At 38.0% G+C, this 26435-nt stretch overlaps 3 protein-coding genes across 14 annotated transcripts in view; 1 reads left to right on the forward strand and 2 right to left on the reverse strand.

The window, feature by feature from the left end:
- Positions 1-26435, reverse strand: part of prom1a (prominin 1a) — an 87803-nt gene that overhangs the window by 55366 nt on the left and 6002 nt on the right. The window lies entirely within an intron of this gene.
- On the forward strand, positions 13530-14846 carry LOC121643025 (putative nuclease HARBI1). Its single transcript, XM_041990193.1, has 2 exons — positions 13530-14293; positions 14374-14846. The coding sequence occupies exons 1-2, from the start codon at positions 14004-14006 to the stop codon at positions 14840-14842; spliced, it is 759 nt and encodes a 252-aa protein (XP_041846127.1). The 5' UTR covers positions 13530-14003; the 3' UTR covers positions 14843-14846.
- On the reverse strand, positions 13724-16283 carry LOC121643026 (nuclear apoptosis-inducing factor 1-like). The gene is made up of 3 exons (XM_041990194.1): positions 15570-16283; positions 15219-15499; positions 13724-13807 (listed from the first exon to the last, which is right to left on the reverse strand). Exons 1-2 carry the CDS (start codon positions 15979-15981, stop codon positions 15231-15233), a joined length of 681 nt encoding a protein of 226 aa, XP_041846128.1. The 5' UTR covers positions 15982-16283; the 3' UTR covers positions 13724-13807; positions 15219-15230.

Genomic DNA, 26435 nt, shown 5'->3' on the forward strand with positions numbered 1-26435 from the left:
CTGTCAGTCACGACCCGTTTCGGAGACGATCGTCAGGACGAATTCAGTCTTACACCTCAGACCAAATGATAATTTGATAGGAAAGTCTTTTAAGACTGAAGATAATCTCGAGTTTGCCATCCTTGCTCTGGAAGGGGACAAAAACTGCCTGATAATCTTTATGTGTGTACCTAGCCTTAGTCTTCCATTGCACAATATGTTGTGGATCAATAAATTTATCAATAAAGAAGATAAAAGGCTGTTTAATCTACAATGAAACAGGCTTTGCAGTTTTATTTAAAGTCAGTCCAATGTGCAACTCAAAATGATGCAGAGTCATAAGAACTTGCATTTTATTAGTTAATTAAAGTAATACAAGATTATTTAATGTGGTCCACATTTAATTCCTCCATAGGACTAATCAGCTTGTCTAGAGCAGGGGTTCTTAACCTTTGTAAGCCCAACTTTTCCAGTACAAAGTGGTCCAGGGCCCATTCAGATATTAACAACATTTTGGTTTAATTTGTATTTGATAACTAAACCAAATACACTCGTAGTTTAACAGCTAGAACCTTGTGAAATATTACATGATATGACATGATACAATGAAATCATCACAAAGACATTTATAGAACACGTGTAAACACTTTAGACAAGAATTCAGTTGAAGTTGAAGATCTTCCAGTTTACAAAATTGGAAAGCTTGTGCTGGATGCCCCTAATGTGCCTTATGCCTGACTCACACTGCAGGATTTTAAGCCAGATTTTTACATTGCAGAAAAACATTGGAAGTTGCAAACAAATAGCCCAGATCTGAGGGAAATCCATTGTTCATTTGGCATTTATCAATCTGTCTGTGAACACTTCAAAAGACACGATTTAGAGCTCTATGCAGATACTGAGGTCCAATAAGCAGGCCTGCAGTAGGTTTTTCCTTGCATAACCCTTGAATTTATTTAGTATAGAAATGCATTGAACTTCAGCCTGATATTTCTGCTCCTACTGAAATACTGTCTTGAACTAAAACTGAGTAATACCGCAGATTTTCTGCAATACTTGTTTTGTGTATGATAATGCTTAGCTCATGTTGAAGTTCTCACGTAAAAGAATGTCTGAATTTAGCTGTTTTATAAATTCAGTAGACATCACAGGCCCACTTTTACTAAATAAACACTTCTTTTCATCTGCTCTAACTTTGATTGTTGGCTAAATTATGTAATCAGTTTTCTACAGTGTATAATGGGAACACAGCTTTTTCTGTGTACTGTCGCTGTAACTATTGGGACATCCTGTGGTTGTTATTGAAGCACAGATGGCTATTATAAATACGGCAGTCAGGCTCAAACAGGATCAGCTATTCAGCAATATCATTTAACATCAACTCAATGTCAAAAGCCTTGTGTCGATGGGAGATGAAAAACTGTTTCTCAAAGGCACAGAAAAGTGTTTGAATTTACCATGAAACTACCTGCCAGGGTTAAATCAAGCAAAAGAAAGTACAACACTGAAGTGGAGCTGTTTGCTTCTGTGATCATGAGCACTAATAAAGTCTCTTCTGATACATCTGTAATAAGAGAACAGATTTACATTCATACTCTTGCAACCAGTCAGGTTGTAAGTTAATATTTTTGGGTAAGAAACTGGTCTATCTCTGGTTTGCATTGTTGGGTAAAGTGTCTATTCATTTCTGCTTTTTCTGCCAGTGCAACAGACAAAAACATCCTGTGGTGCATTGCAGAAACCACACTGGAAAAGAAAAAGGTATCAGCAAAAGGAGATGAAAATAAAACAAACATATTTACTGTCTGTCAGATGCTGTTAGTGCTGATGATGTAATAATTTAAGCTTATTTTACATTTATTTTAAGTTATTCTGCATAAGAACACAAGTTAAACTAGTAAATTGTAGGCAGACTGTGTGAAAGAGGAAGAGACAGGGAAGGAATGCCAAGGGGCAAAATGAAGAAAATATGTGGACAGGAAAAATAAATAAATAAATAAAAGACAGCCGAGTGAAAAAATCTGAGAAAGAGATGGACTGAGTGAATTCAGAAGGACTATAAAGATGGATAGATGGTGTTTAAAAACTGGGTTAAAAAAATACATGAGCTGTCAAGAAAATTTCCAAGTTTGAGGAAACTGAAGTTTTCATGCTTTTGTTATTGTGTCTTTACTGGAGAGAAGAGGATTTACTGATGGAGGACAGCTGACAGAATATATGTAACCTATACAAAAAAAAAAAAAAGGCTGAGAAAAAAACCAATCACGTTGCTCCAAAAGTCACCAGCCGAATCAACAAAACTCTAATATTCCCCCAGCTAAGCTGAGGCAGTCGTGTGTGACAACACCCGTTGCTAACAGGCTTATTAGAAAAAAATATATTAATAAATAGTGAGTAAGCCAGGCCATGAGATACTCTTTCACCACAGACCTTCATTCAGCCCCGCTCTGCTTGTAAGGCGAACGGTGCAACAAAGCATGCAGCCGGTTGGGGATTTTCCTGAACAGCAGGACACTGCCGTCAGTTACGTGGTTTCTTTTTCACAAAGTTATCAGAGGATTCACACACATACACAGGAAAGAGATTCGCTGAGAATTCAGCAGGAGTTGTAACACCCACATACATGGCCAGACTGAGACAAAAAGTCAGACGGGGAGTCATACACTCACCCAGGCAGCCCTAATTTATATACTGCACACATATGCTCATATGCAAGTACACGTATGCATGCACACACGCACACACACACAGGCTAAATAATCACCAAAGCTCAATATTCTATTTAGACCGACATTCACACACAACTATAAGCCATCAGAGCTTTTCTCTCTCCCACTCTTAACAAAAGACTCAATAAACAGTCACAGCAGGACTCCATTATTCATATCATATTATGTTAATCTGAACAATAATTGTGTCATTTTGTCAGCAAATAATTTAAATGCCAGTTTACCATAAATATAATACGTTAACATCAATATTCACTGCAACAGTAAAAACAAGAACTGGTCAACAGCAACTTCACCTGATGTGATTCAACTAACATTAAAAAGTCGACTCAACTTAAATAAGAGACTGTCCACCCTTAAGAGGGATTCTCAAACTTTTCCATGCAACAGCCCACCTGTGCAGGTACGTTTGGTCCAGCAGGACCCACAAAATATTTCATGCAGTAAAATAAGCCAACAAGCATAAAACGCTGCAGTCACATCATTTACAACCAGATAAATGATGACAAACTGATGAAGTCAAAAGTTTTTAAGTCGTCAGTTTTTAACCTGGACTAATAAAATGTTCCTCGTTGGCCCAATTAACATCTGTTTCTGAGTTTTACAAGGACAGATGTGGAAAGTCGCCTATGTGTACAGACTAGTTTAGCTCAGCAGACTTAGTATTAAAATATCCACCTGTCACTTTAACAGAACACATGAAATTAACTAATATTTATCTATGACACTAGGAAATCCCAGGACTTACTTTATATCCACGATTTGAATAACTAGTAGCTTTTATGTTTAGGCTGATAAGAGATGTAACAGTAAACCACAGCGATATTAACAATAGGATAAAGTTTGTACAAGTAGTACCAGGGTCATTATTACAGCAGTGGTACCTGGATCATACCAGGGGACAGACATCCAAATAGATCTCATTCAAAGCTTCTACAATCAGTCATATCATATCAACAATGTGGCACACAATTACATTTATGTAAAATAAGTCAAAAACATGAACTTTTTTATTTTATGCATCTGATGGCTTTAGTTGTAAGCAACGTTTTACTGTTGATTTCTTTCAATAAAATGAGAATATGCTTATTCTGTTCATTAAGATGCGGAAACTGTAACCAGGGCAAGTTTTTTTGTTGCCGCCTTTCTGGATTGTGTTTATTGTCCGATTTATCATGCTTGAATGTGTTTAGCTGCATGCATACAAAGAGTTCATATGCAGAGCAAAAGAGGCAGACACATTGGCCAAAAGCAATCCTCGCATCAGTGATTCTCTGACTATGATTTAACTTGCTTTAACTATTGTGCATCTGCATTTAAAGTATGTCTGGAGCACAAGCAAACAAGTCTCTTGCACAGTCTATTGTAGCTGCTGGGGGTCCTGAAACATGTGCATTTTATAACTATTTTAAATTTGGGGGTTTCTGCCAGGTTTTGGTCAATCTAAACTCTGTAGTGTCACAAAAAGAAGAAGGTAAAGATTTGTTGTTTGATTTAACCAAAAACCCAACAACAGAGGGGAGAAAAAAAAACCCTGCTCACTAGCGATGACCCCTTTTATAGCTTTGTTTCCGTCATTAAATTTTTAAAAGGAAAAACTGTTACACACACAGCACTAAATGTACAAAAGTGTTTCAAGAATTGTAGCAAAAATAGCTCAACTGAACTTAGAGTAATTAGATGGAGAAAAAAAAAGTAACTAAAAATAATAAATTAAGCTGCTTTTACTAGTATTCATCTTTCCAAGACACCAAAATAAATAAATAAATTGAAAATACAAGTTTAACAGCCTCTTCAACCTGTCATGGGGAGTTTTGGCTATAGAATATTACTCTAGTGTTGATATTATAGTTATTTATGGGCAGCAAACCTCAGAGAAAATGCTGCATCATAAAAATGACAAGCAAAGTACAAGCCACACTGTTAGCATGTTTAAATTCAGTACAAAAATTTACAGTTTCCAGTAGGTTTCACAGCTCAAGCCTGTTCTGACACTTTGAGGAGGTGTCTGGTGATGGTGTGATCCCACACAAGCCTTTTGCTTCTGTTGATGTGTAGAAACAGAAAGTGCTAAAAGCATGAAAGGAGTAGTTCCTCATCCTTTTACCTGTTGCTATGCAACAAAACATCAGTATTTTTGGATAACTGTCTTGGCACTGCTATGTATACTAAAAAGTTCAAAATAAAGATTTATAGAAAGAGCAATTATGGTGAGTATGGTGAAAAATCGCAAACATACACTACCGGTCAAAAGCTACTCATGCAACTGTTTGTAGTTTTAATATTTTCCACAGTATAAAATCAAAGACACAAAATATGATGAAAAATTCTTCACCATATGCCTTCATATATATTATTAGATCCCTTTAACTCCTGTACTCCTCAAATTCTCCTCAAGTAAGTAAATTAACTTTCTATTTTTACTTTAACCCTTAAAGACCAATGGTTTTAAAGTAACTCCCAACATCATGCATGCCACACTCAAGATTGTCCCCATGGGTTAAGAGATTTAAAGGCTGAATAATTAGGATTTTTTCTGTAAAAATAACTTAAAATATTGTCATTTGTTGCGAGGGATGAAAGACAGCAACAATGTCTTTGTCAAGTTTTTCTCCTTTCAAAGTAAGAGTTACGTGACAAAATAACTTTGGTGCACTGTGTAGCTCTTTCCTACTTCCTGGTTCCTTAACCAATCATATGCGACTCCCCACGGTTGCCAAACAACGCAGCGTTTGGTATTTTATGTCAGCAAAAGAGCAGCGGCGTGCAGGCATGGAAGCTAGTAAAAGAAGCAGATCAGAAATAGTTTCAGAAAAACCTAAAAAGCCTCGGTATCCTGCTTAAAAAGCAAACAACAAAAAACGGAATAAAACGAGGATCAATATTGGAGAGTCTTTTGCAAGGTGGAGAAGTCTGAGAGACCAAATTAATTTCAAGATGATTGCAGAGCTGGCAAAGTAAACACCGGAATTTTGCTTATATTAACTGAAAAGTTTATCTTTATTTCCAAAGATTTTAGTCTAAATTATTTCTCGGCACTCATTAATTTGTGTGACTGTATTGACATATTACTGGAGTAAATTGGTGGCCTATTAGTTTACAACAACAAATGTAAGGATATTTGGGCCAAGTGAATAGTGTCCTTGTCCTTAAAAACTTATGAAATTACTATCAAATTAATTTATTAAGTGAGACTAAGGGAAAGAAGCCGGAGTGGCATTTTGTTGATTAATGTAGCTTTTGTTTAAACTCTATTTTATGCCAACGTAAATTAGCGTGTGAAATAGAAAGAGATTCTGTGAATCAGGCATTAATGAAAACAACAACAAAAAAACAACAACAAAAAAGAAAAACAAACCCTGCTGAAACGAAAACCACCTACTGATGGAGTAAAATATAGGCCAGTGGAAATCTGTACTTTGTTTTGATGCGTTCAGACTTGATGTTTATGTTCCAGTCGCTGAGATTTTTTCTTAAACTCAGGAAAGGGTAGCCAATGGTACCTGCATGTGTGATTCTGTGAAGCATGGAGGAGTAAGTGTGATGATGATGGGAGGGAGTTTATTATTCAAATCTAACATTTTTTTTTCCTTTTTTATATAATTAAAAGCTTCTTAAAAGAAACAAAAAGCAGTCCAAGACAAAAACACTGAAGTAGCTGTTGATCATATATATTTTGTTAGGATATCATAATAAATTATATGTAGGTGAAAATAAAATATGAAACATAGATCTTTATCATTTGTAAACACACATGAGAGATTAGGAAACATTGCCACCATATTACTAATAGAAATTACAAGTAAATGTTGCTCCAGTTTGATCATCACTAACAGACACAAACTAAGCTTGTAATAAATGTCAAAGTAAATCTATTAAAATGATATCTGAGCTCTCGTAGATCATTTGGTATATTATTTTTCATTGTTATTCTTTTTCAGTGAATTGTTTGTTTCATAACATGTTGACATTTCTGGCATGTCGGATGAAGGAGCACTGGTGTGGGTTTTTTTTTGTGTCTCAACGGCTTACAACAGCTGTTGGTATTAGATCTGGCTTCCCTTGAGCTTGGGTTAAAAACACCTCTTCACCAGATAAACACTCTGTTACCATAGAATCTGTAACTATGGAGAGACAATCTGGCTCAACTTTACACAACCCAAAGACAGGAGAGGACACACACAATGGCGAGATGGAGAAACATTTTATTTAAAACAGTTAATATTTTCCTTCAGTAACTCGGTAACCCTGTTCCCACCAACAACATGTAAAAAATTAAACTGAAAAGTTGAGTGTGTCTCTTTCTATTGGCCCCCTCAGTGGTGTAACTAATAAAAAGAGTATTAGTTGGACTGGATGACCTCACCTGCCTCACAGTTAAATTAATTAAAGAATTCTTGTTGCTTATGTCAAAGCCTTTTGTTAAAGCCTGATGTTAATGCCTTGATTAGTGAATTTTCCTTCTTCGTGCATAGGGTACATACGAAGAAGAGTGGGGAGAACATTTCTGTGTAAACAGCTGAGTCTCTTGGCTACAGAAGCAGCTGGAGTCTTTATTTTGTTTTCACACAAGCCATGAGCAAGATGTACATGTAGCAAAGAAACATCTTCTTTTATGTCATCTCAAGTAAATCATCATGCTTAGAATTACGTATTTAACATGTAGTTTCTGAAGCAGTGTTATTGGGAGAATAGTTCAGAATTAATACGTTTGGCCTGCTGTCATAGTTTAATGGAGTTTTTATGTCAAAAGCTTTTAACTTTTAATGTCCATTGAAATTCCCAATCATTTAAGGCCACTTCAGATATTTAAATCTCCTTTTTTTTTTTTTTTTTTTTTGCGCAGCAATCTAAAATTGAAGTGATGTACTGACATTAAAGCTGGCCTTGACGTTTTATAGCAGGGGTGCCCAAGTCCGGTCCTCGAGATCTACCATCCTGCAACTTTTAGATGCAACCTTTCTCCAACACACCTGAATCAAATGACTGGCTCGTTACCAGGCCTCTGCTGAGAAAATGACATGCAGATGACATCTGATTCAAGTGTGTTGGAGAAGGATAGCATCTAAAAGTTGCAGGATGGTAGATCTCGAGGACCGAACTTGAGCACCCTTGTTTTATAGCAACACAAAACCACAAAACAATTACTGCAACACAAATACAAAAGTCTTTACATTTCACAATTAGACACAACACAGCACAAAAGCTGCAACGGAACTCTCACCACTTTTTTTCTCAGAATTTACACTGCACAAAGTGGGCAACAGTGAAAGTTACGCCGCAGGAAGTGAGCGGCGACAGATGTTACAGGGTCTGCTACTTCACCGTCAGCCAGGTGACGTCCCGGGGAGAAGTGATTACATGAGGCAGCGGAAGAGTTTGCCATTTAAATGGAGAAGGGAGTGTTTGCCAGCAGAAAGAGGCTTTACCGAAACAAAATAGACATGGATCTTTCAGGGCGAAATTGATCATAAAAATAATAAAAACTTAATGATAAAGCCAAAAGTTTGTACACATTTCTTTCGGTTTGTAGTCTCCAAAGTGTCCACTGGAGGTCTCTTAACATATAAGAACATCAGTTGGATTGGAACAGGACGCCGCTCCCTAGAGCAGCTGAAAAGAATAATAAAATCAGCAAAGTTGTTTGAGACCAAACATCAACATTATTTATCAGGTTGGAACATTTTTAAAGTTTATCAGCAAACCAGCTTTGATTTGTTTGTTCCACTCGTGTTTAAAAGGAACGTTCTCACTGAACAAGCCGTCCAATCTGAGCGGCCCATCTGGATGATGCCCCAGTTTAAATAGACTGAAAACTCCGCCCACCTGGCTCATCAGGGTGATAAATGGTGCGGACCCACTACCGCTAACATCAATAGCTCTTTATTTATACAGTACAGTTGACAACATTTATAATAGTGCATACCTTAATAAACATTATTAACCATTAGTGATTTACTCACTTCTCGAGCACATTCCAAAAATATCTTGCTTTTCATTTACTACGTGCGGTCTAAAAAAAAAAAAAAATATTCCCACTCTTTAACCTAATGCATAAAATCCTGGCCAGTCCTGGACTGTTTGCAAATCCGTCACTGAATTTTAACATTAAAACCAAGTTATGCTGAAGCCAAATTAAAATAAAGCTCTGCTCATGGTTGCAAACAAGCTGAAAAATGCTAGGAGGAAAATGTTTGTGTAACAGAGCTATTTTCAGTGGTAATAAATTAAAGCCCTGTTCTAAAAGTTTCTGAATCTTAAGAAAGTCTAACACATCAAGCAGAAAATTTCTCTGGGATAAAGCAGTCACTATGAAAGTTCATTAAAACCCCGGTGTTACAAATTTGTGCAATACTGAGTGGATTTGATTACACTTTTCTAAACATAAGACAGAGCCTGTTACAAGTAGGCCAGTGGATCACAGTAGAGAGCAGAAATTCACATTTGTCTATAAAAAGAATTCAATGAAAAGCCACAGAAGGCATAAGCTCCTATCAAGCCTCATTAGACATCTTTTATTACTTTAAAACACTTAAGACACAAATGACTCAACATACTGACTTTAAGGTTAGTGCGGATGCCAAGGTGTATTATAGTGTTAACTTTGTGAATGTAAGCTAAAAACATCTTAACAGTCTGTCTATCTCCACTGATGATAAAGAGCATTCTGCATTTGGCCCTGATTGACTTGCTTAAAGAATTAAAAAGGAATCCAATTTAACCTCTGATTGGCCTGGGTACCTAAGGACAGGAACTAAAAAATCCTCTGATTGCTGCACTGTTAGCATCATGTATGGATTTGATGACAATGGTCTGCTAAGGATCAATTCTACTTTCCTGGATTGAGTTTTCTTGACACAGCTTGTTAGTGAGAAATAAATTAGCCTCCCTTAAAGTCCCTCAAAGTTGTCACACAGCCAAGTTCCTGTGACACATCGCTCTCAGCAAAGCAGTCTCTGCAGAGTGAAAGCTACAAGGACTTCACAAAGGGGTGTTACGAGCAGCAGCGAGGCTCAGCGGAGAACTGGACCGTTAAGGGTGAAGCTGTCATCTCTGGCGTTGGCAGGCTCACTCTGTATTACCACACATCTGCAATTACAACTCACCATGTCAACAGAGTGGACTCATGGCAGGCTCTACTGCCCCCACCAATGAAGTGGAACAAAGCGACAGAGAATGCATGACTTGCCATCTCTTCACCAGGCCTGAGCCGCTAGCTTAGTCTCCCCCTAGCTTCTCCTGCTTGGCTACCCAGGCCTGACCCAAATATGACGCTCCCCAAATTAAACCAGTTTAGCAGCACATGGAGATGTGACAGCTTTTTCTCCAATACCCTACCCCTGTTTGTGTCTTTTCTCCTCTCTTTTCTACCTCTTGCTTCTTTAAATAAGCTGATAACCCCACAGCCTTTCTAGCCAGACCGATCTTTTGATTTGCTTTGATTTTACCTTTGCTTTCACTCTGGTTTTTCCACATTTCTTTCCAGCTCACTGTCAGATAGCAGGAAGCTTAAGTTGATGGTCTCATTATTATGTTATTGAAATGTCTCAAACGTTCAACTTATTTTAATACCATAGCTCTATCTCCCCTTACTTAGTCTGCTAATATGGCAGCCTTTAATGAAGAAAGCTTTCCAAATGAGATGCATCACTTTTCTCTCGTAATCCAAAAGCTGCCTGTTCAGGCTATTGATCTCTTTCTCTTCTGCACTGTAAAGAAACTCTTCATCACTGAAGTGTATATTCAATGGCTTTTTACTTCAAAAGGTGTCAGGCGATATTGTGACAAATCAATGTAGTCCTGTTTGAATTTAACAGATTGCACATCCTTTAAAGCTGTTTCAGCCAGCTCTTCAAATCATGAAAGCGTGTGTTTGAGGTGATGGTCATTTATATGCCCTTCACAAAATCAAACATTGCACTGCACACAAAAAACTCTATGTGGGTCACTACAGGGGGTCTAAGAGTCTGGAAAACAACTCATCTCAGATTCTCCTTTAAAGGCAAAAACATCCTCTCCATCTCTTCTCTTCTTTCCAGAGCAATCTTTTATTTATCTATTTATTTTTAAGAAATCAAGGAAGTGATTTTAAATATGTTCTAATTTTTTCAGATTTATGAGTGTCAACATTAATACAGATACTCCTAATTTACGTGGATTCTTCAGGGTTAGAAGGTTAAATTGTTCTGGCTGAGAAGCTAGAAGCTGAGAGGAGAACCTGTCAATCATGGTTCCCAAAGTTAGTCCCCAATAGTAAAAATGTCCATCAACAAAATCAAAGGATTTAAAAATTATGCCTACACACCTGCCAGTTATGCTAGGTTGCCACACTGGTGCTTTTTGCTGCCTTATGATGTCTAGTATTTGCACTGCACTGATATGCACTGATTTGCACTGCGCTACACTCACATTGCTAACATTACAGTATTTATTTTGATTCCTATCATTAAAAAAATGTATTGAGAATCTACTCTCAGTATCACATTAGTTTTAGCAGCCACTTTTCTTTTTACATCCACCCAGTTTAGAGTTGCATTTGTGCGATTTTAAAACATGGAGCCAAATCTTCGCGAAAGGCTGCAGTGTGGAGCTGAAGCTGAGGCGAGCTGCAGGTTGTCTGAGCTGAATGCTAAGTTATCAGTCTGACTTTCACAGCTTTACTTTGAGTGTTTTGATGTTAAGCTGTGGCTCATCTCCTGCTGTGACTCATACATTTATTTAAGCACAGAAACCAATTCTTTTTTTTACAGTTTAGCAACATTTTGCTCGTTTCACTAAACTATTATTTGTCATCTGTATGTCCATCAGGTGGGTTTGGCATTGTAAGTAATTCATTATGTCCTGTTTTCTGTTTATGCCTGCATGGCTTTATTTGAAATGCCTGAGTAATCATTTAGCTTTGGATCAGCTCTTTTAGAGCTGGCCACCTCATCTGTCTCTCCGAGCCTTCAGAAAGACTAATCCCAGATTTATGGATCAACCAACGTGTAACTTGAAGCTGTTTTAAAATGTATTCACATGATTGGAGCTGCAGGTAAGGAATTAAAGTGCTGTAAAATATTACTTATTGTGTTCTGATTATACAGCATGATCTCTTCCACAAAGCTTGGGCAGCGGCAGCTTAAATGCACCTGTTGTGTGATGAAACCATTGCAGTTTGTATTGCCACCCTATTAGACAGACGAGCTGTGGATGGAAGCATCAACATCTGCGTAATCAACCAGATTAAACACTGTGTTACAACTTTTAATAAAGAAGTGTGAATAAAGTTACAGACAAGAAAAAATGTCATTTCACCATATAGAAAAGATTTTACAAGAATAATTCTGAACAGTTAAGTCTTGTTACGTCCAATGTGTGCAGATGGATACACTATGAAATCATTATTTCTGAATGTTATTTTCCAGTCCATCTATGTTAAAATTAGTTTTGATGTTGGAAAAGTTCTAAATTTGCAAAATAATAATAATAAAAAATAATAATTAAAAAACCAAACAGCTGTTTTATTCTACTTCTGCTGCTGATATATTAATTTGAGGTTTGCAAGTAAAGGCTAAACACGCTTCAGCAGAGTGAGAATTTGACTTCGTGAATGCAGACGAAGTGTTGAAAATGTTGTAAAAGTTCAGCCATGTATACTCTTTATTTAGTGTCAAAGATGTCTGTCTCATGTTATTCTATTGAAGCGTAAAAACACTTTTTCTTCTGGCGCATATCACAAGCCAAATGAAAATATTATCTTATTATATTATCTTACTAGTCTTATTATTTCCTTTGAATCTCAACAGTTCTTTTACAGTGTTTTTCATTTGGATCCTGCAATCATAATTGATGAATGACATATTCTTTACAGTGTGACACTGCGAGTCATGATGAAATATGTGTAAATACGGGAAGAAATTATTATTCACCTACAACAGCTTTCTTAGCTCTGCGTTGCAGTTATACAGTGCCTCTGGCAATCAGTTGGAGTTATGTTGCAGGCGAGTAAGACTGTGTGTCCTGTTGTGTCCTGAAGCGTCCCTGTGCCAAGGGCCATCACTGTCAGGGCAATGACATGACTGCGGGTGACAGCACAAAAACACTGCAGCGGAACCATTTACATCACTTTCTGTCATGCAGATACTACACTGTGACTGGCTGAGGGGATGTTGCAGAGATGCAAAATCACTGTTAGTTAATTCAAATGTTTTTACTTAAAGGTGGATTTTTTTAGCTTTGGATTTAAAAATGATCACCACAGGAGGGCAGACATAATATATTTCCACCCATGTTCAGTATTTATTTATTTAAGTCTGTATAATGTTATTATTTTAGGCTTAATGATGACATTGAGATGGGTTAAAAAAAAAAAAAAACCCTCTTTATCAGCTCTGCTACCTGTCAGCTTACTGCCGAGTCCTTTTATTATAACTAAAAAGAAAACATCCATAAAGGCAAGAAAGTAGCCAACTGATAATTAATATAATACCATGGTCTGGGTGAATACTCGATTCTGATTGGCTAGAGGGTGTCCATTAAAAAGTGATATTGGACACCTATAAAGAAGTTCCGGCCAAATAGCCTTATTGCTGTAAATTATGGAGCTGACTAAACGGTAGTTGGTAACCGTGACAACAGAAACTTAGACGCTGGCCTGCAGACGCGCCATATTAGAGCAGGCCTATTGAACATGTAGGAAACTGTGGACTTTGACAGTTTAAAACAAAATGTCGCATAATCCTCTGGATACACACAAGCTATAACAGCTGCACCCGCCCTCTGAAATGACACTTTGTGTCACGTAACATAATGTTAAGCAATCATCTCCCTTCCCTCCACTGATCAGGGTGCTCATTTATAAAGCTTGCTTACGCACAAAAAGCGGCGTAAGTGACTTTCTACGGAAAGTTTCTGATTTATAAAAACTAACGTGGCGGGAAAATGTGCGTACCGGTACGTAAACTCTGAAACTTGCTTACGAACATTTTGGAGACGGGAAACTGGGGGTGCTGCTGGTGAGGTGATGAACTTCACCTTCATTCATGCATGCCATCATGCCATCATATCCGACACTAGTGCCATAGAATCATAAACACAGAAGCCTGAAATATAGATGCGTTCCTGAAATCATACCTGTAGCCGACTTATAGGCACCCCATAGGAATTTAATGTTGTCAGTGCAGTATGGTCTTACTTGTTTTGATCGTAAAGCAAATGCACTCATTTGTTCACAGAAGCCTAATTGTGACAAGGTGTGTAGTAATGAGTGTAATTACTGAGTAAACATAAATAGGTGAATTACGACCGTGCGTAATGCAGAACTTCACAATGGATGCGCTGGCACTCCTTGAAGATTACGCAAACGGCAGGATCAGGATGGAGAGAGTTTTTAGAGACCATCAAGATTTCCTGGCCAACGATGATGACTGGCTGATATGCCGATTTAGATTTCCTAGAGCAGTGCTCTTAAATCTATGTGCTGAGTTGGGCCCAGTGTTGGAGCGATCAACCCGCCGGAACCATGCCATACCCGCGCATATGCAGGTGCTGACAACTCTCGGGATTCTGGCAACCGGCTCTTTCCAGCGGGAATTAGCCGACAGGTAATTTTAATTTAATCTAAGCTGACATGTTCCAGCCCAACACTCAGTGGGTTTCAATAAGTTGTTACATTCCATTTTAGGTCTGGAATATCTCAGCCATCGCTGAGTAATGTAATGCCTGCCGTTTTGGATGGCATTATAAAAATGAGCAGTCGATACATAAAGTTTCCATACACTGTAGGGGAACAGGCCAACATTAAAAGGCAATTTGCAGCATCAACCGGTTTCCCAAATGTAATTGGCGCGATTGACTGCACTCACGTTGCTATAAGGGCTCCAAGTCAGAATGAGTTTGTCTACGTTAACCGAAAAAATGTGCATTCAGTTAACGTGCAAGTCATTTCCGACTCAAACTTGCTTCTGACAAATTTAGTGGCACGGTGGCCTGGGTCAACCCATGATTCATTCATCCTGGCACACAGCAGTGTAGGGAATAGACTGCAGGCAGGTGCTTCGCGGGATGGGTGGCTTCTCGGTAAGTATCAACATACACTGTGGAAATCTCAACAAAGTCTCTGTTCTGAATTAATCTCCATAACCTGCAGGTGACAGTGGCTATTCCCTGAGACGCTGGCTCCTCACGCCTTTTGCGAACCCGCAAAGCGCAGAGGAGGCGCGCTTCAATTCCGTCCACGTTCGTGCGCGCTCTGTTGTGGAGCGAGCCATCGGCCTCCTTAAAAACCGGTGGCGGTGTCTTGATGCGTCGGGGGGGAGACTTCTCTACCAGCCCAATAAGGTGTGCAGGATCATCATGTCGTGTGGTGTCCTGCACAACGTGGCACTGAGGAATGGTGTTCCCCTCCCACCTGGCCTCCCTCCCATTCACCATGAGGATCCTGACGCACAGCCCCCTCCCCGGCATGAAGACCACCAACGGGGAGCCAGGCTACGTCAGCAAGTCATGCAGCGTTTGTGAAAGGAATACAGTAGGCAAATCTCATTTTTTAACAAGTTCTTTTAATGACGTGGAAATTTCAGACAGTACAGCACACATTCCGCTAATTACATGACGGATTTGATGTAATTCATCACGAATTTCCTTCACAGCATCGATGGTGTCCCTTTGTGTTTGGAGGACCGCATCTGTCAGCACGCGGCCACCTCCAGCTGTGCCGTGCGCCCGGGGCGCACTCGTGGTGGGTCTGACCATCTCCTCTGTGGATGTACCGGGGATCTCCTCACCCACTGCCTCCATCTGTAGAGTGACTGGAGATAAATAAAAAATGTTATTCGCTGCTTTTTACATGGCTGTTAAATTAAATAAACAATAATTTACCGGTCTCTGCTGTGGCGTCCGCCTGGTCTGTGTCCCCCTCATTCTCTGGCACTATGCCGTAGATGCTTGCGGGCCCAAGAATGGAGGCTATTTTCAGCTCCAGCGGCGTGGGGTTTGGTGTGGCAGGACCCCCGCCTGTGGCACACATTCCCTGGCGGTGGCGTGCCATCCTCCTCTTTGCCTCCACCTTGAGATCCGACCACTTTTTTTTAATGTCTGGCACGGACCTCTCCGTCACCCCCACACTATTGACAGCTGCAACAACGTGTTGCCACTCTTCTGTTTTCCGTTTGTTGCTGATGCCACTACCGAGGCCGCCAAATAATATGTTTTTGCGAGCCTCCACCTCACCAACAAGTACCTCCACCTCCGTCTCCGTAAAATTACGCTTCCTCGTCTTTTCGGTTGCCATGATTTAGGTTTAAATAGCAGAGATCAGCTGGTTCATTTATATGCAGAAATGTCCATGAGGTGCTTTGCATTGACCATTTATAGTAGAATGTGGGCGTGTAGGGGGCGGGCTAGCAGCAGAATTCACTTGCGCAAGCTTTCAGGCAGAGTGTGATTTATAAAGGGAAAATTGCTTGCACCTGTGCGCACGCACGGTTTTATAAATCAGAATATTTTGTTGCTTACGCAAACTCTGGATTCTTGGCGGACGTCCACTTTTAGTAGGAATCCTACGCAGAGTTTTATAAATGAGCACCCAGGTCACTAACATTCTGCGGCTGACTGAGCAACAGGTTCTGTGTTAGAGCCAGTTACCTTGGCAACGACTCACAATGAAACAGTTAACTCAGCCGCTTCTTGTGAAAAACTTATTTTACCTGTAAAAAAAACATTAACGCATTAATAATTTATTTAATAACTTTTCTTTCTTAATGGACCATGGTATAAGCGGGATAATGCCCTCCAAGGTGGCCATTATCATAAATTAATGGACTTCACCTTCGCATCATCCATTAATTTATAATGGCCACCTCGTCGGGCATTATCCCTGTTTTTTCTAATTTGGATGCTACTGCTGATTATGTTTGGGTCACTCACGATAATAGAGTTACTTTATTATAAAGTTCATACAGTTTCAATTATACGATTAGCTTGGATTTCATACTAACATGACAGCAAATATCACTGTAGTCATTTTCTCATGTGGGGGAGCCAAAACAGCAGGACGCCAGAGCGACACTGTGCTGTGTCAAACAACGTCACTGGCCTGGAAACGTGTGATCATGTGATATCAAGATATTACATTTTCTACTGGTGTCAGAAACTATACTAGTTTTACTGCGAACAATATGATATTGCCCACCCCTATTTGTGACCTAATTTAATGCTCATTTATGACATTTGAGTAAAGTTATGAATGTAAAGTGAACTCAAATCCCCAGTTTGTGATTTGGTGGAGTTAAACTGCCGTAAATGTGTCATTGTTTATACTTCTGGTTCATTGTGTTATTGTACATTTAAAACATGTTTGTTTAATGGTGACATTAAAATTCTGTAATCTTTGATGTTTGTGGATTTTTAAGGGTTAATGAAGTGTGTACCGGCTGGAAAACAACAAAGCCTCAGACCGTATTTGTTTTTTTTATTTTTTAATTTTTAATATTGTTGTTGTTACTGGTCAGTGCTAGCGTTCACTGAAATGTCCAATGAGTAATTTCAGAGGTTTAAGTGTTTAACATCTAATGTTGTTGCATTGGGTAATTCTTGTTGGCTAGGCTAGGTAGGCTGTCCTATTTCATGAACGTTAATCAGACTTCGAAGTGTGTAATCTACAGAGGACACTCAAACAGATACAGAATTCGAAGGAGCCTCAGAACCCACCCTTCAGATTTGCACTTGTTTGGCCTCAAATAAAGGCAGCTGGTGATTCAGACTTCGCCGGCTCTTTTCTCCCAAATTAATTGCACATGGGCGGCTGTAGCTCAGGAGGAAGAGCAGTCACCTTTCAACCGGAAGGTAGGTGGATCGATTCCAGGCTTCCACTGACTACATGCCAAAGTGTCCTTGGGCAAGGCACTTAACCCCACGTTGCTCCCTGATGTGCCTATCGGGGTGTGAATGTGTGTGTGAATGTGATAAGTAGTGTAAAGTGCTTTGAGTGGTCAAACTGACTGAAAAAGCGCTATATAAGTACAAGTCCATTTACCATTTTTACCATTTACACAAAACGGTTGGGAATGAGCAACCGATCTCAGAAGAGTACGTTACAGGTTTCAATAAAGTTTAGTTAACCCTTGTGGGTAACACTAATTTACTGTCCTTTTGGGTCGTTGGAGGACAAAAAAGTCCCTTTCCAAAAACTGCTATTAAAATAAACGGCTGACAGCTCTACAGCCCAAGAGACTGATTAACTGATTTACACTTTAGTAGAAATGTAACAAAACCAAGTACATTAAAACATGTTTGTTAAATGGTGACATTAAAATTCTGTAATCTTTGATATTTGTGGATTTTTAAGGGGTTAATGAAGTGTATACCGGCTGGAAAATAACAGAGGCTCAGACTGTTTTTTTTTTTTACCAGTCGGTGATAACGTTCACTGAAATGTCCTGAGTAATTTCTGAGGTTCAAGTGATTCAACGTCCTATGTTGTTGCACTGGGAAATTCTTGATGGCTAAGTTGGCTGTCCCATTCACGAATGTCAATCAGACTTCGAAGTGTGTAGACTATGGAGGACACTCACAGAGGCAAAGAATTTCAAGGAGCCTCAGAATCCACCCTTCAGATCTGCACTTTTTTTGGCCTCAAACGATGGCTGATGGTGATGCATCCTACGCGGCCTCTTTTTTCCCAGAATTCATTCCGCGGTGGCGAATGAGCAACCGAGCTCAGAAGAGTATGTTTTAGGTTTCAATGAAGTTTTGTTAAAAAAAAACAAGTACATTAAAAACATGTTTGTTAAATGGTAACATTAAACTTCTGTAATTTCTTTATATTTGTGGATTTTTAAGGGGTTAAAGGAGAGTGTACCGGCTGGAAAACAGCCTCAGACCATGATTTTTTTTTTAATGCTTTTGTTGTTACCGGTCAGTGTTAACGTTCAACACGCCCAACTTTGAAGCAGATGGGCTACAGCAGCAAAGGTTAAAAAGTAATCCGTCACTGAAGGGTTGGTTGTGACTGACTTAAGGTTTAGAAGAATTATGAGAAGATGGAGTCACACAAAATTAGCAGCACATGAGGGCTAAAATGTAGAAAGGGGTGGTAAAATGTTTACAGGTGTGTACTTTTATAAGTGTTCACAAGTATTTGATGTTGGACCATGTTAAACATGATAAACTTCATCTTGTGATATGCTGCATTTTAAAAATGAGTTGGTTAACTGTTATGTAATGCACACCGAATTTTTAAAATGTAGTGAGTAAAGATGGATTATTTAATATTTCATTATTGGTTAATAACTACTTAATATTTTTATTAGCTAATATTTTATAGATGTGGCCAAACCACATCGAAATGACAAAAACTGAATATTTTTTACTTTTCACAAAGTAGTAGGCAGGTCGGTGGCCCAAGGTGTCGAATAATTTTCTGGCTTTTTGGTTCGTCCCACTCCTGTTGTTGTGGCCCTTAATTTATTTGTATTTATTTACTAATATGTAATTCCATTTTGATATGTGTAAAGGCTTGTTTTATTTTTATTATGCATGAATTGACATATGCTTAAATTTTTGGTTTAATCATTTAAAGCGCTTTGTGTTGCCTTTAGCATGAAAAGCGCTTTATAAATAAAGTTTGATTTGATATATTTTTAGTCTTGTTTGAGTTGTCTCCATGCACTGCTTCGCGTTGCGACAAATCCTCATGTTCTCTAATTGAGAACTGATTGTGGCGAATTTTTTTATATTCCACTGCAAGCCTTTAAAACATCTCTGAATGTCCTCTGTGGCATACACGGTCAGAAGAGCTTTGACCTTCTCGTTGGTCCATTTATTGCATGTTCTGTTGTGTTTGTCCGCAGCTGCAACAGTTTTTTTAATGGTAGGAGCTAAAATGGTTATAGGAACTGAGGGTTGTTACTCCTAGTTCCTATCTGTCCAAATGCAGGAAAAAACGGCCTGGTTCCTGAAAAGGTTATAGGAACTTCAAAAATTTCCTACATTTGGAAAGCCCCTCATGTCTCTGCATAATGAGACATAACTTTCGTCCAAATAAAATGTAGACTTTTATAAAAAGCTGTCAACTTTGTGTGCTGTTTCAACTAAATAATTGATTAGTCCTCCACTTCTCTGGTATGGGCCTTGATAAATTGTAAGACTTAACTCTTTCTTTAAATGAGTTTGGTGATCGTATTTCGCGCGTGATAGCAGCACCTTGTACTCGGAGAGGAGGAAATCCAGACGTTTTACTTGTGCTATCTAGGGCTATCCGGTTTGTTCTTCTCTGTGTGATGCTTGAAAAGTTGTCAGTCTGACTGATCTTCTGACTTGGTTTTTTCAAGTACGTTCCATGGTTTCACCTCCATCATTTCTTTATATTGCGTTTTAATTTTCTCTTTAAGAATGTGCATAGTATCGTATTGTTTATTTAATTTTCTTTCATTTTTTTCTAATCTCCTCTGTGCTTTGTTTTAACCCTCTCTTAAGCTGTTCAATTTCAGATTCAGCCTTTCTTAAGAGTTCCTTTGTGTAGGGTTAATTCCTTAAAATGTGATGATTTCTCTCTCTGTCTGATTAAACTGTCTTTTAAGAGTCATTTTCCTCTTTCAGTGTTTGCATACCTATATCTTTCCATTTTAGTTAATTTAACAGCTTCTTTATCTTGTGCTGTTGCGCTTCGTTCTTGCTTTCAGACTCCTCAAGGTAATATTCAACAATAGACAATTTGTAAATCAGTTCACTGACGGTAGATTTCTTCTCAGTCTTTCTGATACCTTTTTCGATTACCTTTTCCATATTTATGGACCAAATTATCCATTTTGTCAAATTTATCTTGCAATTTTGTATTTTGCAAGATTGCAGGATTCAGATCATCCTTTCTCTTGTTAGTATAACCGCTCATAACAATCCTGTCGAATGTGGTTAGCATATTCTTGTCCATCTTTCTGTGCTGTTGAATTTTTACCTTTCAAAATGTCTTCCAGGCGTTTCTTTGAGTTAGAAACTGTTTTCAGTGCTAACAGATTCTGAATGCAAATGTGCGTAAAAAGCAGTTTTTTTTGCACTGTAATGTGCTTTAAAAACGGCGTTTTGTTGTATTATAATTATCCCAGCCTTTTTTTGTACAGCCAGTAAAATTGAACTGTGATCATCCAATCAGTAAAGAATAAGAGCAGACCACTCCAGTTCATCATCCAAGGTGAAGGATTATTCCAGTAACCCTGTGGTCTGCTTCTGTGCTTCCATCTCCAGCTACTTCAAATGCACTGCCAGGATACAAGTTCGAATATAGATAAAATTTGTTACATCTTTTATTAAGAAAGAAAGAAAGAAAGAAAGAAAGAAAGAAAGAATTCTTTGTTCACAGATGTTGACATACATTATTGTCTGAAACCACACACTGAGCACCAACCTATGTATTACAATGAGATGGACTAAATTAATAGCGTCTATATTTAACAATATAGGTAATAAAGTGTATACAGTGGTCCCTCGCTATAACACTGTTCACCTTTCGCGGCCTCACAGTTTCGGGGATTTTTTTGGGGGGGGCAATTTTGCATGCTTTTTCTTCTTTTTTTTATTACAGCATGTTTCATTCTATAATACTGGACTTCTCTTTCTACAAAGGTTTGAACTTTGAAGGCATTTAAACGAGAGAAATGTGTGAAAATGTTAATGCCTGTCTGAGAAAAATGTCTAAAGTGTGTAGTGAGGGGTTTTACAGCTTTAAAACATCTTTAAAAAATGTTTTATGTTTAATGACGCTAGATCACTACAGTTGTTTTTGGAGATAAATGATTTAAATCATGATATTGTAGCATTGGTCTAATCATGCTTTAAATCCTTACACAATCCTATTTATTTTTGTACCAGATGGAAGTTGTTCAAAGTTAAATAACACAAGGACATGAAATTCTCCTCACAAGCACGTTTGTTCCCTGAGTTTTAGATCCCAGTTCAGAGTACTGGAAAAACAGCAACTTTTCCACACAAAGGCCTTAATTAATGCAATATCATTTATGCTATTAAAGCTAATATGCTTAGAAATAAATTACACAAATCCACAATTAACCACAGAATGTTGATTGTTTGTGTCAGTGAATGTCATATTTTAGTCTGGAGACTACAGCACAATTATAAGATGTGCAGTTAACATGTTTGCATATTAAAAATCTCGGCCAGTGACTGTTATTCGTTAATCCCAGCTGAGAATTCGTTCTCTGTTTTTACACTGGGAATAGTGGACTGCCAGCCAAATTCCAGTACCCGGGGAACAGTTTGGGGGTCTGCCCCTTTATGCCTGTTGTCGCAAATTTACGATAAACCACTTTTTTTAATCTAATTAAATTTTTGGTTTATTCATTTATTTTCATTAACTCTTATTTATGTAATTGATATTTATTTATGGTTTTTATTTTTATATTTATTATTTTTAATTTGATATTTTATTGTATTTTATTTGATTCCAGTCTTCTCCTTTTTGTTATTTTTTCATTTGATTTTTCACTGTATTTATTTTGCTTTTATATAACTGAAAAAAAATATGAATATTTAAAAAAATTGTTGGAATTGTTCAGATTTTTGTTTATGTCTCGGTGAGTTCTAACATAAAAAGTTCAAACACTTTGATTAATTTAGTTAAAGCAAAGAAAAATGATTTAAAAAAAAAAAAAACTTTCCACAGATTTATGAACAGAGATAATCCAGATATGCCTAACACTGCAATTAAACTGTTTTGGAGAATCATCAAAACATCTAATGGTAATTTTAACTGATGTTCTTGCTGCTGTAGAACTCTCTAATTAGGAAAATGTGCAATGAACTGAACAAAATGCTTAAAAAAAAAAAAAAAAGACTCATGACTTCCTGCTTTATTCTGTTCTACGACAGTGACGTTATCACACTGGGGTCAGCAGCAGACCAGTGCTCACACACACTATCTTGCTCAAACGACTCTTCAGCAGAACAGATGTTTGCTGTTGAGGAGTTCAAGCTGCAACCTTTAAGTTGAACAGCGTGTTGTCTAACACTGCCTGCAGCATCCAGACATCCTCAAGTGCAATGAACAACTTGTGGTTACATGCAGTTAATTTTCAAACCCTGACTTATTCCGGCTTTTTTGGATCAGTCAAATTAAACCCTGGAAAGTGAGCAGCTTTGGCTGCAATCAAGGTCAGATGGCAACCAAACTAAACAGAAATCCTGGCAACTCCTTCCTTATCTTCTTGTACAGTGTAAAAAGTATTAGGAACCAAGAAGCTGCCAGAATATTCACATACAAATGAATGAGGATAGACTTCTAGATGAGTTTTTCAAATTCAATGTTTTCACAATCATTGTAAACATTTTTAAATGTGATAAATACTCGGCTGAATCATGTCATGCCTTGGTATTTCCTCTTCAGCCGCTGAAGGCAGAAAGACTGAATGCAGTCTAATCCACCAGCAGTGATTTGTTATGCTTTTAATTTGGCCTTTGTTCAGATTGAGAAGCTATAATGATTTTAATCAGCTTTCATGCTAGATTATAAGCGAATTATGACTTGTTTAAATTAGTCAAACTGTAAGTGTAAGCAATCATTGGCAATAATTAGCGTGGCTTTGTTGGACGCTTCAGTGTAATTGACTTTGAAGATGATACAAACTGACGAATGGAGTTTTAAAACCAGGTGGAGAAAGTTTAAAAAGAGGTGACAGTTCTCTCAAACTGATCTCTTAAGTCCTTTTCAGACATGAGATATCTATCTTACCTCATCAGTCTGTTGACAGTATTTAGTCATTAAGATGTGGGTAACATTTACATCAGAGACATATTATGCCCATTTGTCCCCTAAGCTGTCACAATTTTAAATAATGTCTGTAATGTGCTTTGCTTAGGATGACAGATGACAGTTGTGACCTTTTTCCACAATTAATTTACCCTTCAATTCACACTGACTTGTTTTTGGGAGTGGAGTGACCCACTGTCTCCACTCCACCAATGACTTTCACAGGGTCTGCCTCTTTTTAGATAGATAGTACTCAGAAACCCTAAAAGAACCTAATTACCATTGACAGAGCACACAGTAAACAGCTCACATGAACACACACATTAAAACTAAGATCAAGCTTATCACACACTAAACCTACTGAGAAAGACTTAATGGCAGTTTTACTGGAATATCTACATTTTCGTCATCACAGACAGCTGCAACTGTTCCCTGATTTAGACAAAGTCTTTAATACGTCTGCAGATACGAAAAGGTCTAATCTGAAAATGATACATCAAAATCCAAAGGATAAATAAAATCCCATAACAACAAGAAACATACATAAACTCATTCCTGCTAGCACCAGGCAACAGGTGAGAAGAGATTTGGAGACAGCACAGCAGTAGGTCTTTGGGAAACTGTCTTTGCCCCTAAAGTAAGACCAAAGATCAAAACAAAACACAATCTGTCTCTAGTGTTAGTGGATTTTCTACTGGTTGATAAAGATGTATAGTCAATTTTAAAGATGTTTACATGTTTGAAGCATCTCAGTGTGGCAAATGAGTGAAATCAATAAATCTGTCATGTAAGTCACGCTGTATAGTTACAGTGTCATACTGCCATCGAGCAGCTCAGCTTCCTGTCTGTCCACAATGCAGAGAATCTGTTGTACTCTGGAATAAAACCAAAAGACATGAACTCCCTTTTATTCCCTGTGCTTTTTAATTGTATTACAAGTAACTTATATCTTTAGTTAGGAGTAATGAGTTGTAGATTTAATTTAGTGATGATGTTTAGGGTTTTATTTGTACATTTGTCTCAATTCAGGATCCCTGGTTTTAACAAGGGGTTGTTATTTTGTGTATTCCCACCATGCCAAACTTATATCTATATACTTTTAATAAATTAAAAAAAAACCTTTGGAAAGGCTACAATCTTCCAAGCTGGTGTGAAACTTTGATATCACAGGAACTTTTTGTACATTTCTTTATTTTATGTCTGAAACTAAACTGAGGCTTCATCTGTGAGGCAGGGGCAATAACGTTTTAACTTTTAGAGAAACTTCAAAACCAGTCAGAAGCACATTGTTTTGAGGTTGACGTTCTTTTTGAGTGTTGTTTCAAGGGTTTAGAAGCTAAAATTTAAGAACTTGCTTATATAGGTTACTTCTTAGTTCCAGTAGGCTATATTGCTGCAGTCATTATAAATGGGAAATCAGAACTTTTGCATTAGGCCAAATTAAATTATGCTTATTTGAAGTCAGATTTCCTTGTAGGGATATAAAGGCACTATCACCTCATTTCTCTAAATTAAATAAACAACTTCTTATGAGAATTTGTTAATAACAGAGCAGAAGCAAAAGAGTTCAGACTCCCTAGTTTGAGGCACAGTAAATGCAGCATGATTTGAAAATTGACAGTCGAGATGAAGAAACTCTGAGGGTAACATTGAATGAGATGAACCATGAGCACTTGGATTAAAACAGAGTCATAATAAGCTTGCGGAAAAGAGTCACTATCATCTGACATTTTTTTTCACACAGAAATCATGCTGAATTGGCACTAAGAAACTCTTCAGTTACACTGCATTTTCTTGTTCATACTGACCAAACAAAGGAAATTCAGTGCTGTATTAGTGTGCGCTCTCAAACAGCACGGCTGGTGTTGCAGTCGTGGGAGCGATTACAGAGTCCGTGTTTAAAGCTGTTTATTCTGCTGTGCCAGCAGACACCAACCCCAACCCCAAATCTGCCTCTGTGCCTAAACTGAACAGCAAGGTGAAATGCCTATTGTGTTATTGAGCTTTTGGCTCATTCACTGTGGAAAAATAGTTGCTTGGTCATAATTGCACAGAATAATAGCGAGAAAAAAAAATGTTTAGAAGAACAGTATGGACAACTTAATTAGCTATTTATTTCTAAACATGATCTGCTGTATTCCTCCAGTAAACAGATGATGTGCCAAATCAGGGCCTATCTGCTAATGTAATGGCATGTAGGTGAGATGGGTTGAATATAATAAATGTAAACAGGTTCAACCTTCTAGAGAAAAGCACCAGCATGCTGACACAAACACATTCAGTTGATTAATGTAGAGGGGGCATGTGTTAAAGCAGGGGTCTCCATCTCCAGTCCTCGTGAGCTACTGTCCTGAGGGTTTTACACACGTGGACAAAATTGTTGGTACCCTTTGGTTAATGAAAGAAAAACTCACAATGGTCACAGAAATAACTTAAATCTGACAAAGGTAATAATAAATAAAAATTCTATGAAATTTAACCAATGAAAGTCAGACATTGCTTTTCAACAGAATTATTTAAAAAAATAAACTCATGAAACATATTTTGTTGCACAACCTTTTGAGGCAATCACTGCAATCTAACGATTCCTGTAATTGTCATTGAGACTTCTGCACCTCTCAGCAGGTATTTCGGTCCACTCCTCATAAGCAAACTGCTCCAGTTGTCTCAGGTTTGAAGGGAGCCTTTTCCAGACGGCATGTTTCAACTCCTTCCAAAGATGCTCAATAGGATTTAGGTCAGGGCTCATAGAAGGCCACTTTAGAATAGTCCAATGTTTTCCTCTTAGCCATTCTTGGGTGTTTCTGGCTGTGTTTTGGGTCATTGTCCTGTTGCAAGACTGAAACCAAGCTTTCTGACACTGGCCAGGACATTTCTCTCTAGAATCCTTCGATAGTCTTGAGATTTCATTGTACCTGCACAGATTCAAGACACCCTGTGCCAGATGCAGTAAAACAGCCCCAGAACATAACAGAGCCTCCTCCATG

The sequence above is a fragment of the Melanotaenia boesemani genome, chromosome 7 (genome assembly GCF_017639745.1).
Source record: "Melanotaenia boesemani isolate fMelBoe1 chromosome 7, fMelBoe1.pri, whole genome shotgun sequence".
NCBI lineage: Eukaryota > Metazoa > Chordata > Actinopteri > Atheriniformes > Melanotaeniidae > Melanotaenia > Melanotaenia boesemani.

Coding starts and splice junctions, on each gene's coding strand:
- LOC121643026 (XM_041990194.1), bottom strand. CDS start 15,981: ATGGCAACCGAAAAGACGAGGAAGCGTAATTTTACGGAGACGGAGGTG. Junction 15,500..15,569: donor GGACGCCACAGCAGAGACCG/GTAAATTATTGT, acceptor ATTTATCTCCAG/TCACTCTACAGATGGAGGCA.
- LOC121643025 (XM_041990193.1), top strand. CDS start 14,004: ATGCAGAACTTCACAATGGATGCGCTGGCACTCCTTGAAGATTACGCA. Junction 14,294..14,373: donor CAGCGGGAATTAGCCGACAG/GTAATTTTAATT, acceptor ATTCCATTTTAG/GTCTGGAATATCTCAGCCAT.